This window comes from Prionailurus bengalensis, chromosome C2 (genome assembly GCF_016509475.1).
Source record: "Prionailurus bengalensis isolate Pbe53 chromosome C2, Fcat_Pben_1.1_paternal_pri, whole genome shotgun sequence".
NCBI classification, from domain to species: Eukaryota; Metazoa; Chordata; class Mammalia; order Carnivora; family Felidae; genus Prionailurus; species Prionailurus bengalensis.
In genome coordinates, this window is record NC_057350.1 from 98216443 (window position 1) to 98235045 (window position 18603).

The 18603-nt window shown below is 38.1% G+C and overlaps 1 protein-coding gene across 1 annotated transcript in view; it reads right to left on the reverse strand.

Moving 5' to 3' along the window:
- Positions 1-18603, reverse strand: part of LOC122491006 — a 259942-nt gene that overhangs the window by 182389 nt on the left and 58950 nt on the right. The window contains exons 3-4 of the mRNA XM_043593304.1: positions 14472-14578; positions 11702-11811 (exon numbers count right to left, since the gene is read on the reverse strand). Coding sequence (XP_043449239.1) covers positions 14478-14578 — 101 coding nt within the window. The 3' untranslated portion in view covers positions 11702-11811; positions 14472-14477. The remainder of the gene's footprint in view (positions 1-11701; positions 11812-14471; positions 14579-18603) is intronic.

The window sequence follows — 18603 nt, forward strand, 5'->3', positions numbered from 1 at the left end:
TTACTCCATGCATCCTTCAACACACACATCAGTGTATTGCTCTGAAGAAACAACATACTAAGAAACATAAGGAAGAGGCTGCAGAATATGCTAAACTTTTAGCCAAGAGCATGAAGGAAGCCAAAGAAACACACCAGCAACATATTGCCAAGAGATGGATGCTGTCTTCTGAAAGCTTCTACCTCTAAGTCCAAGTCCAGTCAAAAATGAGATTTTCCAAGAGTAACAGATAAACAAGATCAGACAGCAAATACCGAAACAACATTTGTTTGAGACACACAGTAAAGTACACTATTCATGTTTAAAAAATATAATATTAAGGCATCATGTTCTATACATCCAACTTTTCACTATGCTTGACCAGTAAGGAAGAGGATGCCTTGCACAGATGCTCCTGTTGAGAACAAGGTCCGAATCTGTGTAGCTAAATCTCTACCTTCAATATCACACACTCTCAATTCTCTTGACGATCAATACTCTCCTCCATTTGTGTAACCTAGAATTTGATTTTTATTTTGCATTGTCTTTCTCTGGTCTTATATTTTGCCTCTTTCAGGAAATGTACCCTTAAATCACCGTCAAAGAAGCCTGTGATCATTTTACTGAGTACCCAGGACTGTTTTGTCTGGAGAACAGCACTGAGGTAGCACACCCTCCACATGCTTCCTCCCGTCTCCTATCCACACTGGCCAAATCCAGACTCACTCAACTGCCCTGAGAGCAAGAATCTTGGAGAGAAGCTTCATTTTTCTTTACACAACATAAGACACCCTAATCACTTAAAGGAATTTTAATAATTGATTATCATACAAGTAGTTTCTAACATTGACCGGACTAAACTCTAGCAGAAAAGAGTGAAATGCTCCATTCCACCTATAGCCATTACTAATAGACTTTTATTATAGATTAAATAATTTATGGTTTCAAAAATAACTAAGAGTGGGGTGTCTGGTGGCTCAGTCAGTTAAGCGTCCAACTCTTGATCTCAGCTCAGATCTCAGTCTCAGAGTTGTGGGTTCAAGCCCTGTGCTGGGCTCCACACTGGGCATGGAGCTTATTTAAAAAAAAAAAGAAAGAAAGAAAGAAAGAAAGAAAGAAAGAAAGAAAGAAAGAAAGAGAAAAAAAGGATAAACAAAACAAAAACTAAGAACTGAAGTTGCACTACCCAAACCAAGTGATACATTCCCTAAGGTCTACCATATCTTCAAATTCAAATGTCAAGCAAAAACTCATCTACACTATTCTTAAAAAAAAAAGTGAACCATATTCTGCAGTAGAGCATGTTAACTTTTTTTTATCCAGGATTTCTTTTTTCAAACTATGTTCATCAAGTTCCTTAAGAGAAAATAGGACTTAAACTTGTAGTCAAAAAAACCAAAAAGAGGCAGTTTGTTTTTTGTTTTTTGTTTTTTTTGAGAGAGACAGAGACAGAGACAGAGAGACAGAGAGGAATACAATGAGCAGGGGAGGGGCAGAGAGAGGAGGAGAGAGAATCCTAAGCAGCGTCTGCACCATCAGCGCAGAGCCTGATATGGGCTTGAACTCACAAACTGTGAGATCATGACTTAAGCCAAAACCAAGAGTCAGACACTCAACCGACTGAGCCACCCAGGTGCCCCTCTTGGTTTGTTGTTGTTGTTTATTTGTTTTCATAATAGCCATTCTGACTAGTGTGAGGTGGTTATCTCATTATGGCTTTGATTCACATTTCCCTGATAATGGGTGATGTTGAGCACCTTTTCATGTGTCTGTTGGTCATTTGTATGTCTTCTTTGAAAAAGTGTCTATTCAGGTCCTCTGACCACTTTTAATCAGATTGTTTGGCTTGGTGCTGAGTTGTGTAAGTTCTTTATAAATTTTGGATATTAACCCTTTCTTGGATATATGATTTGCAAATATATTTTCCCATTCAGTAGGTTGTCTTTAGTTCTGTTGATTGTTTCCTTTACTATACAAAAGCTTTTCATTTTGAGGTAGTCACAGTAGTCTACTTTTGCTTTTTTTCCCCCCCTTGCCTCAGGAGACATATCCATAAATATGTTGCTAAGGGTGCTATCCAAGAGATTACTCTTAGGAGTTTTAAGGTTTCAGGTCTCAGATTTAGATCTTTAATCCATTTCATTTTTGTGTGTGGTATAAGAAAGTGGTCCAGTTTCATTCTTCTGCACGTAATGTCCAGTGTTCCCATTTCTTTTCCCCCATTGTATATTCTTGTCTCCTTTGTCAAAGATTAACTAACCATATGGGTTTATCTCTGGGCTCTCTGTCCTGTTCCATTAATCCATGTGTCTATTTTTGTGCCAGTCTCAGACCGTTTTTATTACTATGGATCTGCAGTATATCTTGAAATCTGGATTGAGATGCTTCCATGTAGCTGTATCTTTAAAACACACTTTACATATAAAATGCCCATCTTAAAATCTTCAGTGGCATTACACATCTGAGGAGCTTCAATCCAAACTATTTAGCTTGGCAATAATGAGTAGCATGGCATTAATCTACAGTCTTATTTGCCACAACTTTCCAAGTCTAACTCTCTACCATGACCTCATTCCTGTGCCCCTTTTAAGGTATTTCTGACAAAACATTCAACATCATTCATTATAATGATTTGTTTTCCTGTCTCCATAACCGGAATACAGACTTTGCGAAAGTACAGCCATATATTTCTTACACAGGTCACAGTCATTCAATACATATGTGTATAATGAACACAATTTTAAATGGAAAGAATCATTAAGTTCATACTTTTTGTAGGAAGACTTTTTTCTCAGCATACTGGTCAGGTCTAAACACTAAAAAGTATAAATCCCTTTTAGAAATGTGGTATCAACTACATTTTTCATAAACAAGAAAGTGTTATACACTTTAAAGAAACAGCATCACACAGTGGTTGAAAGGACAAAATGGAGAGCTGGACCACCTGAGTCCACACCCTGGCACCATCATTTGCTACGTGTATGATCTCAGCTAAGCTCCCTACCCTCTCTTTACTGCAGGTGCGCCATCTGTAATAGGGGGCTATTAATGGCACTTACCTTATAGGACTATTGTATTAAATGAGGCAACATGCATGAAGCATTTAGGACAACATCTAGTATGTAGAAAGCATGACTTATGAGTTAGCTATTACAATCATTGTTACCTACCTACAATATTTTCTAGTACATCATTAATTACACCCTATAGAATCATACAAGCTTCAGTTGTGCTAGGTCATTCTCCTGTAAGGTCGTCATATTCACAACATCAGGAAATTCTCAGGCAGTCTTTTTTAAATTGCATCTTATGTTTACTAACACTAGCCATGCAAAGCATACCTGCAAGGGTGTATTAGTAAAAGCACTTTTAATTTTTTTAAGTTTTTTAATTTATTTTGAGAGAGACAGAGACAGTGGGGGGGAGCAGAAAGAGAGGGAGAGAAGGGGAGAGAAGGGGAGAGAGAGAGAGAGAGACAGAGAGAGACAGAGAGACAGAGAGAGACAGAGAGAGAGAGAGAGAATCCCAAGCAGGCTCTATGCTGACAGCACAGAGCCCAATACGGGGTTCGATCTCACAAACCATGATATCATGACCTGAGCCGAAACCGAGAGTCAGACACCTAACCAACTGAGCCATCCAGGCGCCCCAGTAAAAGTACTTTTAAAGCTGCTATGTTGAAACAGTGTCAGAGTAGTACATTTTCTGCATGGATTCCAAAGAATAGAATGCCTCATTAGTGGGCTTACAAGAAGATGTCAGATAGTTATTGCTTTACTTTCCTCATAAATGGTCTACCCGTCCCTTCACTGCACTTGTCCCAACCCCTTTCAATACTGCCATATCATTCTGTCAAGTTATGTGAAGCAGAATGCAGTCACCTTAATACAGACTTGCTACAACCCTGTTGAGGGCTTAAGGCTCTCATGCAATGCATCTTTGTAGGGAAAACAAAATAATACTGAGTTTTACACTGCCAGCTCATGCTAAGGACACATATCAACATATCTCCGTAATATAACCTGTTCTGTTTCATACGGTTGCCTAACAATGCTCATTTAGGACTGCAGATTAGTAAGTGTGTTCAATTAATGAGTTTGCATTTTTTCCAAATTAAATCTCCTTCCCACACTAATTTTATAATTCAATTAAAAATAAGTCATCAAATTTCTTAGCATCATTTGCTCTTTATAAACCCCCTGCCATTTTTTCTCCATTTTCATTGTTTCAGTAGGCCTACTGCTGACACGAGGCTGTAGATTTAAAAAAAATGTTTTCTAAACCTCCTATATTAGTTTGCCGGGGCTGCTGTAACAAAGTACCACAAACAGGGAGGCTTAAGCCTCCGAGTGTTATTGTCTCACAGTTCTGGAAGCTAGAAGTCTGAGATCAAGTTGTCTGCAGGGTTGCTTCCTTTTGAGGGCTGTGAGGAAAACTCTTTGCCATGCCCTTCCTCTAGTAGCTTGCTAGCAGTCCTCGGCTTCCCTTCACTTGTAGGTGTATCACTGCGATCGTCTCCCCATGATATTCTTCCTATGTGCGTGCCTCTGCCCAAATTTCCCCTTTTTATTAGGACACCAGTCATATTGGATTAGGGGACTGCCCTGCTCCAGTATCATCGCACCTTACTAATTACATCTGCAACATCCATATTTCCAAATAAAGTCACATTCTGAACTACCAGGGATTAGGATTTCAATATAGAATTCCCAGGCAGGGAGGGGGGACAAAATTTAACCTATGCCACTTCCCAAATTCAAAATGCTCTTGTAGACAAGTCATTGCGAAAATCCTTTGGCCCAACTTCCTATCCACCAAGAACAGATACATCATGCAGAGAGCTCACTGGACTCCTTGAGGAACCTACTGGTTGATTCCAAACCACACCTGTGACCCAACACCTAAGGTTTGCTCAGACTTCCCACAGGATAGGAAGCAAAGCAACAACAGCAGCCTTTTCCTCTTCACACTGTGCACTTCCTCTAAAGATTCTCAGAGAATTTATAGTCAACTAATGGAAGTAATGCTTGGATAATGCTTTCCAAAGTACAGATCACATGCATTATCACATAGACTCTCACAAATAACAACCTAGCAGACAGGCAATTATGTTGAATATTTTTATAAAGGGACCATGACTTGAAGGTTAAGCTTGTAGGCTCTGAAGCTAGAACACATGGATATGTATCTCATATCTCCTGTTACCTGGTTGTTTGACCTTGGACAAGTTTGTATCCCTCTGTCAGGTACAACAATGTGGTAAATAAGAGTGTTTACTTCAAAGACTTCTTTAAGGATTGATAATTTAATCCATGTAAATCGTTAAGAATAGTGTCTGGGACCTGAAAGGTGTTCAGAAAAATGTGAGCTATTATTAGTTTACAAATGATGATACTGAGGCTCGGGGATATAAGATGACTTCTTCAGGATAAGAAGTCAGTGATGAGACAACCTCAGTGCCAGAACTTCCAAGGGCTTTCCATGTTATGAGACAGCACTCCAGCAACACTTCATCTTGAAAATGAAACAGACATCAAACTTTGAAGTAATGGAGATACAGGGACTCTGACACAGGAGTGGAGAAACACCCACTACTGTTGTATGCTCAAGAAATCCCAAATGTTGGACTGGCTGCTCAGATGCTAAATTTAGGGAAGACAAAGTCCCTGCAGAACCCCATCCGTTAAGCCATTTGTGCATACAGTTCTGAAATAGCTGGTTTGGCTGGACCAAGAAAAGCTGAGGGACTGCTGCCCTGAACCTAAACCAAGTCACATTTTTTGCCACATCCCAGACACATCTCTTATTGCAGCCAGGAGAATTACTTTTATTATTGTTATTATTATTATTATTATTATTATTATTATTATTATTTATTCAGTTTGCTGTGTTTTTCATGTCTCTGGGAAATATTCTATTTCCTATGCTGAATCTCATATTACTGTTCTGTTTATCTCTAAGAATGAGTTGTGTTTTGTATTTTCAACTCTTCTAAGAAACCTTATGACATCACCTGGCATGTCATAGATGGACCCTCTTCTGGTTTCTTTTAGGACAGAATCATAGTCCATCATAGCACTTGAGAACTGCTATATAATCCTTGGTTTCTTGGTTTCTAGTCCCCACCACACTAAAGACACCAAATTTGTTTTGGTATCTCAGTATCTTGCACAAGCATAGTGTATAAATATTTACTGACCAACTGAAAGACTGACTAGAAGAATTAATTCATTAATTAATATTTGAATAAAAGAGACAAGAAGACCTCAGTCTTAGCATCCAACCATTAGGTACATTATAATTTAACTGACCTCTGACCAGAGAAAGGGAAGATGGATTAAGTGATGAGAAAAAGTGTGACTTTGTGTGTGATATTAATCAGTTAATGAAGCTCCAAGTGGTTCTGCCTGGATCCATAGAATTAAAAAAGAAAGAAAATTCTACCACCATCTATCTAGTCTGATTTGCATGTGTTCAAATCTTCAAAGTATTCCCTTTGATTCCTTTAATCAATAGCTATTTTAGAAAGCTCTTCATTACTTCCTAATTGTCCAAATTCATTTTCTTCATTTTTCCTTATTAGAGGAAGATTTTTCAAATGAGTTAAGTAGATACACAATTTTAGAATCATTATTAACTTCAAGCATTTCTCTCAGTTATTAGCATGTCCCTTCTCTCTCCAGGACTGGATCATTTTCTCCATTTTTAATAGGCCATCTGGTTCATTTTCTAGACTTTCTTTTTCCCCATACTTCTCTAATAAAGTCAATATTACCCTATACTAAGACCAATCCATGCTTACAATAACCTCGATCCTAGAATTTTAATTTATGAGATCTCTAGTTGCGAATGAAGATGCACGTGATTCCCTATTTTGTCAACATGTCAACAAATAAGTAAATAATTAGCATTTATCTAGATTTTTAATCCATACCAACCAAATAAGTTGGTAAAGACATTACCATGGCCCACAAAATATTTTACAAATAATTTAAAAGAATGTTTTGGGGCGCCTGGGTGGCGCAGTCGGTTAAGCGTCCGACTTCAGCCAGGTCACGATCTCGCGGTCCGTGAGTTCGAGCCCCGCGTCGGGCTCTGGGCTGATGGCTCAGAGCCTGGAGCCTGTTTCCGATTCTGTGTCTCCCTCTCTCTCTGCCCCTCCCCCGTTCATGCTCTGTCTCTCTCTGTCCCAAAAATAAATAAAAAACGTTGAAAAAAAAAATTTAAAAAAAAAAAGAATGTTTTAATCCCTAAATATATTAAAATTTAAAATATACATAACAAACTTCTGGGAGTCTGTTTCACAGAAATAAAAGCACCATATCCTTGTGCCAAAAAATTGGCATGAAAAATTATGCAGCTGTTTCCTGCATACATGACTGAGGACATGAGCACAGAGAAAGATACAAAAAAGGATTCAGCAAGTTGTTACTGGGGAGGAGAGAAGAAGTTGGAAGGGAAGAGGGAAAAGAAAGGAGAAGGTAAACACACACACACACACACACACACACACACACACAAAGAAAAGAGGGGAATTCATGGCAAAACAGTGTATAGGACATAATCTTATTTATATAAAATTGCATATGTGTGTATAAATATGAATAAATAAACAAAAGGATGACCTATCTGAGGGCAATAGACTGCACTTTCACTTTCTTTTATTATATATGGCAATGTTTTATAATTTGATATTTTTCAAAATTTGAATTTTTTATCATTTGAATTATTGCTTATATATATAATTTGAAAACAACATGAAGTTATTTTTATTGTGATATATATACTAAAGGGAGAGAGAAAGACTAGTGTCAATCTGACCAAGGATTATGTACTCAACCATAAGAACTCAAACCCAGCTAGGTTATAAGTAGTACCACCAGACTATAATCAACCTATTTGATAGGGTATATGTCCTATCAATTATATTCTTTTCAAAAACATTCTTTGGTGATTTTCATCTTTAAACCACTTCAAGACTCAGCAAATGTCATTCTTCTTAATTGTTTCTCCATTTGTTTCCCCAAATACTTGATTTCCTAGGAAGTTTTCAAAATCCCTCCATGAAACCCTCAAATTTACATACTTTGTGATATCTCATTTTGCTAGATACATGGGATACCATGTAGGAGATGTCTGAACTCCTACTTCAGATTGAACACCCCTCAGAACTCATGGTTTTTCTTTTTAAATTGAACACAGCAGTTCAGTGAGAGAAAATATGTGTCAAGATCTAAAGATAAACACAATTGGACAATAACACCACAAAGGAAATGCAGACTTCACAAAGGTATTTTGTATGATTGGTCTTCTCTCATGACTTCTGGAATTTTTTTTAGTGTACAAACAAACTTGTGGAAAAGATACACTGATTCTGCCTACATTTAAAATAGCCGTTGGGGCGCCTGGGTGGCACAGTCGGTTAGGCGTCCGACTTCAGCCAGGTCACGGTCTCGCGGTCCGTGAGTTCGAGCCCCGCGTCAGGCTCTGGGCTGATGGCTCAGAGCCTGGAGCCTGTTTCCGATTCTGTGTCTCCCTCTCTCTCTGCCCCTCCCCCGTTCATGCTCTGTCTCTCTCTGTCCCAAAAATAAATAAACGTTGAAAAAAAAAAAATAGCCCAGTATTCTCACCAACGCAAAATTGAAAAATAGGAAGTCTAACTTGAATTTCAAAAAGCATTTAAATTACTTTGGTATATAAAACTTAAGAGATTAAAATAATCAAAATATCCAAGTACTGATGTAGAAAACAAAGAATAAATTAACCCAGGTGTAATTTCTAGGTCATTATCGTTACCATATGTCTCTTTAATTACCTTTTCCCTCAGGGACTTGATGTTTTATAAGACTTGTTCTGCCCAAACAAATGAATTAATAAAGTAATAATGAATTATTTTTTTTAATTCTTAATGAATCAATGACATGTGTAATTGCCCATCACAGCTATTGATCAAGATGAGGAAATCAGTGCTATACATGTACTTGAAACAATTTAAACAACGTGTTATCATGGATCAACATATAATTTCTGCTAGCTTCTTGAAAATGATGAAAACAGTTGAAGATATATATGCTAGAGCTCTAGGAGTACACTAAACCTTATTTCAGAATCAGTGTTCCACAGTGAAAGAATAAATTGGGGTTGAAAATCGGTTTCATGTTAATTCACACATTTGTTTAAAAAAAAAAAAAAAAGCAAACAACCCAGAAAAGAATATCAGGATTAATTTGCAAGAAGAGCTTTGAGGTGACCCGTGAAAAACGTGAGCCTTAACCTTATGCCAAGAGCAGGGGAGATAAATGGGCACCCTTTGGCGCTCTGAGTCACCTTACAATTTCATTTACAAAAAGATTCAAGTAACAGATAAGAGAAGACAAACACACCAGCAAAAAATAAGGATTACAACATTTTTGCTAGTTTTTTTATAACTACTTTTTTAACTTCTACAAGATAGGTTTTTAATTTTGTTGTTTGTTTGTTTGTTTTTTCCTACCCTGAAAAGATAAAAACAGATGCATTCACATCCTCCGGAGACTCAAAACAGATGATCAAGTCAAAAACAAATCCTTTTGAAAGCACCCGATCTCATGGCAGATGCAGTAAAAGATAGATCACTGACCGTTTTAAAAACTTTCTATCACTGACCATTTTAAAAACTTCCTGTAGGAGAACTATTCAAAAGACACATGTCCAAAATTGACAAGCGATAGAGCTCCAACCTTGAAAATTAGGTTACCAAGTGTTGATACTTTGAGAATCGAGCAAATGTTGGGGTTTTTGCTTTATTTTGTTTTTAATAAAGGGCATAAAAATAGTAAATATCATATCACATTGCATTTGTGTTAATCCCCACTTTCTTCATCCACAAACCACAGATACCTCACGGAAAAACACTGTACCAGCACTTTCAAACCATGAATCTGTTAAAGATTCAGCATCTGAGGTCAGAATGAGGTTTTCTTATTAAGCTGCCATTTCCTTTACAAGAGAGGCTATTTTGTACTGACTGCTACTCTTTGAACTCTTATCGTGAATAATTAAAAGTAAACTGCAAAGCATATTTTGTGATGCTGAGTACACTGTAGGTTGTAGGTTTTTGCTTAGTGGCTCATTTTAAATGTTCACCAGTCCCCAGCGGGATAACCCTGTCATTAGTCTGAATCGACAGCATTGGCTGGCCCCTAAAAGCAAAGCAGACAGGTCCAAATCATAAGAAAATAGTCTTTTTGGTGACTCACCATATTGGTGGCCTTGAAAACCCACTGAACACTTTGCACCACTGGGCCTGACCGCCTAAGCAACTCCTTCCATTGAAACATGTTCCCACTGCAGGGACAGCTAAAAGGAGTGTGGACAAGGAGGGTGAGGGAATGAATGAATGGAGTTGAGAGAAAAAACAAAGTCCTCAATGAAAGTACACAGCTAATATAAATACAATCTAGAAATCCCCACCAACCTCTCCAAGGTGAGATCGCACAATGTTTTCATTGTAAGATAAGGCCTTGCTGTTTAAAGCCAGGTAGAGCTCTGTTTGTAATCACATCCACATCACTCGAAGCCTGTAGAAATGCAGAATCTTAGACCCTACCCCAAATCTACTGAATCAGAATCCATACCTTAACCGGACACCAGGTGATTTGTATTCACTTTCAAGTTTGAGTAGCACCAGTCTAAAGAAATGCCACGGAGAAGATGATCATGTGGTCAAAACAATCAAAAAATCAAGTGAGAAATACTAATACTTACCAGAGGCAAAGGACTATGACAGGTGTCATCTTACAGTTGTTAATTTCCAGGAGTTTGTAGCATAGTTGAGATGACATAGTGGCCAGGTGTTTTCACCGAGCTTAACCAGCCAGCTGCAGTGGCCTCGCACAGCATGCAAATACACCTGACCCTTGGTGCACCACTCAACACTAAGCCTGCTTAACATGGGAAGTCTGCGGCAACTTCACTAAGATATTTCAAGAGCAGAAAGCACAGTGGGGAAGGAAGCAGGATGCCTACAAACTCCCTAGGGTACGGATAACAGAAGAGATGAATGGTCGTGCCAAGATGCTGCATTGATTGCAACACACTGAAGCATTTTAAGTGACTTTGCAATAACCATAAACACATAGGGAAAGGAGCAACTAAAAGGAGCCATTTCTTCCGGCATGAATGAACTATATAATGCCACTAGTGCAGCTGCTTGAGTGCTGTCAAACATACTCCAAAGGTTCTGGAATACCCTCACCAGAGGTTTGTAAAAGGACCACATACCTCATCTTAAAAAGTAAGCTGCCTCCAGAGTCCTGCAATTAATCATGACAAGCACAAGTTGAGAAATCCCATTTAGATTTAGTACAGTGATTTCCCTCCAGACTTTTGAATCAACTGTGGATTACAAATTTGATGATATGGGAAAGGGGCAAACAGAAAAGGGAGATAAAAACCAAGGTGTAACCTGTCTGGCTTTAAATAAACTTTTAAATAAAGAGAATATAAAGCAACAGTTCTATGCATTCTGAGTCCCGACCTATCATTAAAAATGTGTAACAGAAAAGCTTTTTATACATTTCTGCACACGTCAAGTGTGAATTTTCAGTCCAAAGAGTTGCTCTGAAGCTACGGTGATTCTAAAGATGCCTGAAACTTGACAGGCATGATATGACTGAAGCCCAAAACAGGGAAACCATTACTTCTAGGGACACAGAGTTAAACAGGAAGAATTATAACTTACAGTGTAGGCATCCAGGTTCATTGTCCTGTGGGCTCCAACCAGGCCAGCACTTGTAGATGGCCTGTTGCTGCATGCTGTATGCTTGTCTGTAGCTGGTATAGTACCGGGTCCTATGAAACACAAGAAACTAGACCAGTAGTCCTTCCTTGTAAGGCAAAGCTGTTCTCTTAAAATCATCAAAAAATGATCCCCTCCAGTTCAAATCCTGCCATTCACACACACACACACACACACACACACACACACACACACACACACACACAATTTGTTTATATTATACATGTCCACACACCCACACATCACTACACACCCAACCAAGATTACACAACCAAAAATCAAAATAGGTAAAGGTTAATGAAAATTAAGAAGGACCCCCATGTTCTATGGTATAAACTATCTGAAGGGTCACTCAAGCTATCAAGAATGAAATACAAAATTATGCAGACTAATAAAATCCTGATGCATAATAAAGTCCATACTTTTCAACTAAACGTTGAAGGCCCCTCATATGTGGCTCCTACTATAACGTGCTTTCTTAGCAGTGGTGATATCACCCACGAGACAGTGACCATTGGTTCTTGGGTGGGAGGGGTGAAAAAAACATACATAATGCAATGGTTGTTGGTCCTATAAAGGAGCACAGTACACAAACAGATAAGGTATACCTGTGGTATTAAAACTTCATGGGGGAAAGGGACAATCACTAAAAAAAAAATGCCTCCTTAAGGAGGCAATAATGAACACAAGTCACTACACTATTCATACTGACCTCTCAAATAGACTAAAATACCAAATATCTCTAAACAAGCTAATTTTCTTTCCATCAAATCCAAGTCATATATATTCTTGATGTCCAAAGTATTAACATATTTTCTTCCCTTCACATACCCCTCCTCGTATCCCAGCCCAAATGATAAATTATTCAGGGTCAAGTCCAAGTTCCACTGTCTCCAACCGACCTCTCCCCACCATATGCCAATGTCCTTATCCTCTCTCAAAAACCGATCTTACTGGACATGCCATTTTTTATGACACGACTATCCAGGATCTGGAAGTGTAGCCTCATGTTTTATATGTGTATGTTTGCAATAGGGTCAAAAGTACAGGACTGCACACTTATACACAAACAAAAGGTATATTAGTTTGGGAAAGACACCAAACCTCTCTGAACACCTCCCAAAACCAGTGTCGTAAGTATCTGCCAAACAAATTAAAAAAAAAAAGATAAAACTACTACACTTTTGACAATAAAAATATAAAACATATTTTACTTATTCATGTTTGTTTTCCCAAGTCTGAAAGTCTATATGGTAGTGAACTTTCTTTGGTTCAATATAATATTAACAATGATTAAACCCCGTGGGGGAAAACAGAAAATCTAAATGAAAAGCCATTTTCAAAAACAAGTACTCTAAAGAACAAACATACTGAGTACCTACTGTGGAGCCACATATATTAAATATGTTTTCAGTTAATCTTCATAGTTCTATGCATGGTTTTATTTTTCTAATTTTATAGGCTAAGACACAGAGAAATGTAAGAACTTTGCCTAGGGCCAAACGGCTAGTAAGAACCAGGGGAAGTTTTCTGACTTACACTTAAAATTCCTGGGGCATCAGACTTTTGATCAGCTCAGGTCATGATTTCTCAGTGTATGGGCTAGAGCCCCATATGGGACTTCACACCGACTGGGATTTTCTCTCGCTCTCTCTTCCCCTTTCCTGCTTTCTCTCTCTCTCTCTCTCTCTCTCTCTCTCTCTCTCTCTCTCAAAATAAACTTTAAAATCTCTAATCTCTCTAGTGGATTTTTAAAAAATAAAAAATAAGTTTAATTTAAAGTTCCTGAGTATGACTAAAAAAAAGACTATCTATCTGAAGCTTAAACACACATACACACAACACACACACACACACACACACACACACACAGTGTGTATATATGTACATATTCACAATTATAAATGATTCAGTCTTACAATGTTTTATTTAGTCCTGTATTACCAGCATTCTGCTATTTCTATACAATGACAACTTCAGTTATTTATAAATGTCCCCAACTTTCCTTGACAATAGTAATAATGACAGTGATGGTGATAAATTCATTAACCTAAAATCATACTTTTTTTTTAACTTTATCTAGCATTCAGACCCAGTTGATTCATTTACATAAAACTTAACCCATTAACAACTATTTGCATGAAGAGGCACTTAGAGGTTTTGTAAAACTAGTATAACACTTTGATTTAAAAAGTCCATAATAAAAAGCTTGACTCAGAAAGCTCCGTACATGCTTTTACTCTCTTCTTCCAGCCTGCCCAGTTAATCCTAATTCAAAGGCCGTAATAAAGTCACAGAAGCTCTAGGTTTCAAAGTGTTACAAGAGAACCAAGGGCAGGTCAGAGAGTGGTTCACAACCTGGGGGGCCCTGGATCCAAGTCCTGCTAAATTTAGCAAACCGACACAATATTCCTTGTTTCTCAGTCTTCTGATGTTCAGCTTTCAACAGTTGATCATGCCAGGAGATAAAATTAGTGGCATCTAACCCAAAATAACTCACACATAAATGAGGGCTAAACTAAAGCAATGACATATCTTGCCTGTGATGGAAAATCTATAATAAATCTGAAAGTTCCTGGTGGGTCTACCCTATGCTCATTTACTTAGTTATACCATCATTTTCCAAAACTTACTGGATGAAATCTTTAGATGCAGGTGAGCCTTTTGGTTTTGATTTTTAGTGATCAAAAGGAAATAGCGGAAGCACCCTTACCTTCTTTCACAAGCCACACACCATCCGAGGCCGGCACGGCCCCGTCTCCAGAGCCAGCGTGTGTGAGCGGCTGCACACACAGTTGGGGGACTTCACAAACATTTGGCCTTGGGGGAAAAAAAAGAGTAGTAATGTGATAAAAGTCGATTGTTTCTTTATGTTTTATACATGAATCATTTACTTCTTCATGTTCCACAAAAGCTGGTGGTGCCTTACATAAACACATAAAGTAAGAGAGAAAAACACAGCCAATATAAAAAAAATTCAGGCCGAGGAAAAAGAATAATCAGAATAAATTTTAAAAACAAGAAGACATTTAGAAAGTAAATATAAAAATCAGAAGGTACCTTGTGCTTAGAAAAATTGGGCTGGGAATTAAGTTCTAAGCTCTTTGGTAGCTAAAATTATACAAAAGAAACAAGTGCATGATTCTTAACATCCATGAAGAAAAAGCAGGCTTATTTATCAAAGGAAGTTAAACGTTTCCTGGAAATCATTCCTGAATATTTCCTATGGGCATGGTTAGTTCCATTCCACACATAATGCTTGTTTAAGCACAAATATTTTTCAACCACCACTACGCTATTCATATTTCCTCATAGGAAGTTTATACAAACTTCCAGGATTTTACTAACACACTAGTTTTTTAAATGTTTGGAGCTAGATACATTGACAGCCTGGAATGCCAAAGTTAAAATCTTTTTTTTTTTTTTTTATTTGAGGGATGCTTTATTTAGTGGTGAATGATTTATAGTCCATATCAACTGTTTTACATATGAAAACAATACTAATCAAAAAAAGCAAGCTGGCCCAACCACACTAATACTTTCATGCATTCAAAGTCACCTGAATTCCATGCACAGACCTCACTGGACTTTGATGTTCTTGCCTTCAGAAATCTCACCATCTAACATAGTCTCACTGCTCACAATCTGCTGAAAATTGAAGTGATTTCTGATTCAGGCGTTCTAGTCAGCCCCTCACGAATGCTGTGAACTTGCCCAGCAGTACAATAATAATACTGATAAGTACATCTAATAGTACTTCCCACACTAGAATCAGTTATACCATCCGCTATAGTTGCAGTCTGTTTCTGGGATTACTTCTTTCGGTGGCTCTGACTAAATCTCATCATCTGACTTCACTTACAGCCCAGTTCGCACTGCCAGATATATCTCTGAAAGGTGACTGTTGGGACTGTTAACTTCACCTAAGTTGAACGAAATTCATGTTGAACTTTATTTATAAGCTTGTATAACTCATTTTAATACTTTAATTAAATACTGTAACAAAGCAATAAATGTAAAAACTGCACGTAAGTCAGGCATCCATAATATTGTCAAGAACTGGGTGGGGGGCCTAAAGAAAACCTTACTTTTCCAAAATTCCATATTAGATTCTCTGCCTATACCTATACCTTTATGTGGGCTTACCTAGCTCCCAACCATTCTAACCAGCTCCAGTTAGAATGAGCTCACCACACCTTTGTTTTTGCCATCACAGTTTGAAACCTTATACCTTATCCAGTCTTGAGCTCCATTTTGTAACCTACCTTCATCTATTATCCACCCATCCATCCAACAAATACTGTCATCTACACGTGCTAGAAGCATTTCTTCACACAAGGATTTGAGTATCAGTTTATTTGGGAGGTGCAGAAAACACTGGTAAGAGAGTTGTGAAATGAGGCAGGGGAAAGTTAGCCAATAAAAAAATTTCATTATGGAGCCAATCAATACCAGATAACCAGCACCCTAAACGGGTGAGGGAGCATGGGCATCTATTTACTAGCTCCTATCAGTGACTGGTTGAAGGCTATTTCCTCTCCAGCATTTTAGTGGAAGCACAGGTAAGCAAAATCAGCTTTCAGAGGTCAAAGTAAGTCTTCAGACAAAGAAATTCAAATGCTGTCTTACATTTAGGTCTTTCATCCATTTTGAGTTTACTTTTGTGTATGGTGTAAGAAAGTGGTCCAGGTTCATTTTTCTGCATGTTGCTGTCCAGTTTTCCCAGCACCACTTGCTGAAGAGACTGTCTTTATTCCATTGGATATTCTTTCCTACTTTGTCAAAGATTAGTTGGCCATATGTTTGTGGGTCCATTTCTGGGTTCTCTATTCTGTTCCATTGATCGAGTGTCTGTTCTTGTGCCAGTACCATACTGTCTTGATGATTACAGCTTTGTACTGTAGCTTGAAGTCTGGGATTGTGATGCCTCCTGCTTTGGTTTTCTTTCTCAAGATTGCTTTGGCTATTTGGGGTCTTTTCTGGTTCCATACAAATTTTAGGATTATTTGTTCTAGCTCTGTGAAGAATGCTGGTGTTATTTTGATAGGGATTGCACTGAATATGTGGATTGCTTTGGGTAGTATCAGCATTTTAACAATATTTGTTCTCCCTATCCAGGAGCAGGGAATCTTTTTCCATTTTTTTTATGTCTTCTTCAATGTCTTTCATAAGCTTTCTATAGTTTTCAGTGTATAGATTTTTCACCTCTTTGGTTAGATTTATTCCTAGGTATTTTAAGGTTTGGGGCGCAATTGTAAATGGGATTGATTCCTTGATTTCTTTTTCTATTGTTCATTGTTGGTGAATAGGAATGCAACTGATTTCTGTGCATTGATTTTGTATCCTGCAACTTTGCTGAATTCATGAATCAGTTCTAGCAGTTTTTTGGTGGAATCTTTTGGGTTTTCCATATAGAGTATCATGTCATCTGCGAAGAGTGAAAGTTTGACCTCCTCCTGGTCGATCTGGATGCCTTGTATTTCTTTGTGGTGTCTGATTGCAGAGGCTAAGCACTACTAGGTATTTATCCAAGGGATACAGGTGTGCTGTTTTGAAGGGACATATGCACCCCAATGTTTATAGCAGCACTATCAACAATAGCCAAAGTATTGAAAGAGCTCAAATGTCCATCAATGGATGAATGGATAAAGATGTGGTATATATATATATATATATATATATATATATATATATATATACACACAATGGAGTATTACTCGACAATCAAAAAGAATGAAATCTTGCCATCTGCAACTATGTAGAAGGAACTGGAGGGTGTTATGCTAACGGAAATTAGTCAGAGAAAGACAAATATCATATGACTTCACTCATAGGAGGACTTTAAGATACAAAACAGATGAACACAAGGGAAGGGAAACAAAAATAATACAAGAACAGGGAGGGGGGCAAAACATAAGAACAAACAGAGGATTACTGGAGGGGGTGTGGGAGGGGAGATGGGCTAAATGGGTAAGGGGCACTAAGGAATCTACTCCTGAAATCATTGTTGCACTATATGCTAATTAATTTGGATATAAATTAAAACAAATAAAATTTAAAAAAAAAAAGAAATGTAAATGCTGGCAGCTGAAAACCTGGCCAAGTGTACATAGTAAAGGAGAGGGGACGTGGGTGCTGCACTGACAGTTTCAGGGGGTGGTACAAACAGAAAGTCCATATTCATTTTGCATTGACAATCCAAACAGGGAAGACAGAGAAAGTAAAAGCACCTAAACAAATACAAAATGTGAAGTGCTAAGATGGAAGCAATCAGGGGGCTGAAATACAGATAAGGGAAGCTTACTGACATTCATTAATTAGGAAAAGCCTCACTGAAGAGATGACACTGTGACCTGAAAGGGTGAAGAGAAGCCAGTCATAGAAGAAACCCCTGGTGCCATTCAGGCGGAAGAAACGGAATGAGCAGAGGCTCTAAAGGTGAAAAAATTTGCCCTCCAGAGGATCTGAAAGAAAGCCAAATTGGCTCAAATGATGAGATGCTTGGTAGGGTAGGCAGGGCCTTTCAGGATGAACAATTTTGATTTTTTTCTCAAAGCACTGGAAGCCACAACAGATTTTTAGAATTCTGATTTCTGGCCTCCTTTCTCACAGCCAGGGTCTGTGATACCAACTGTAGCTTTCTTGACAATGACCTAGTCTATATCTGCTCCCAGGCAATACAAGTGACAGCCCAGCCCAATCCACCCTTACCCCAAATCCCAGGAACCTGCCACACTCCCCTCAGGGTTTTCCTGATTCTTACAAAGAAACAAGTCCTGGAGGGAAATCTGTACTTTCAGAAAGACCCAACCCAGCAGCACCAGTGAACTTGGAAAGGCACAGCA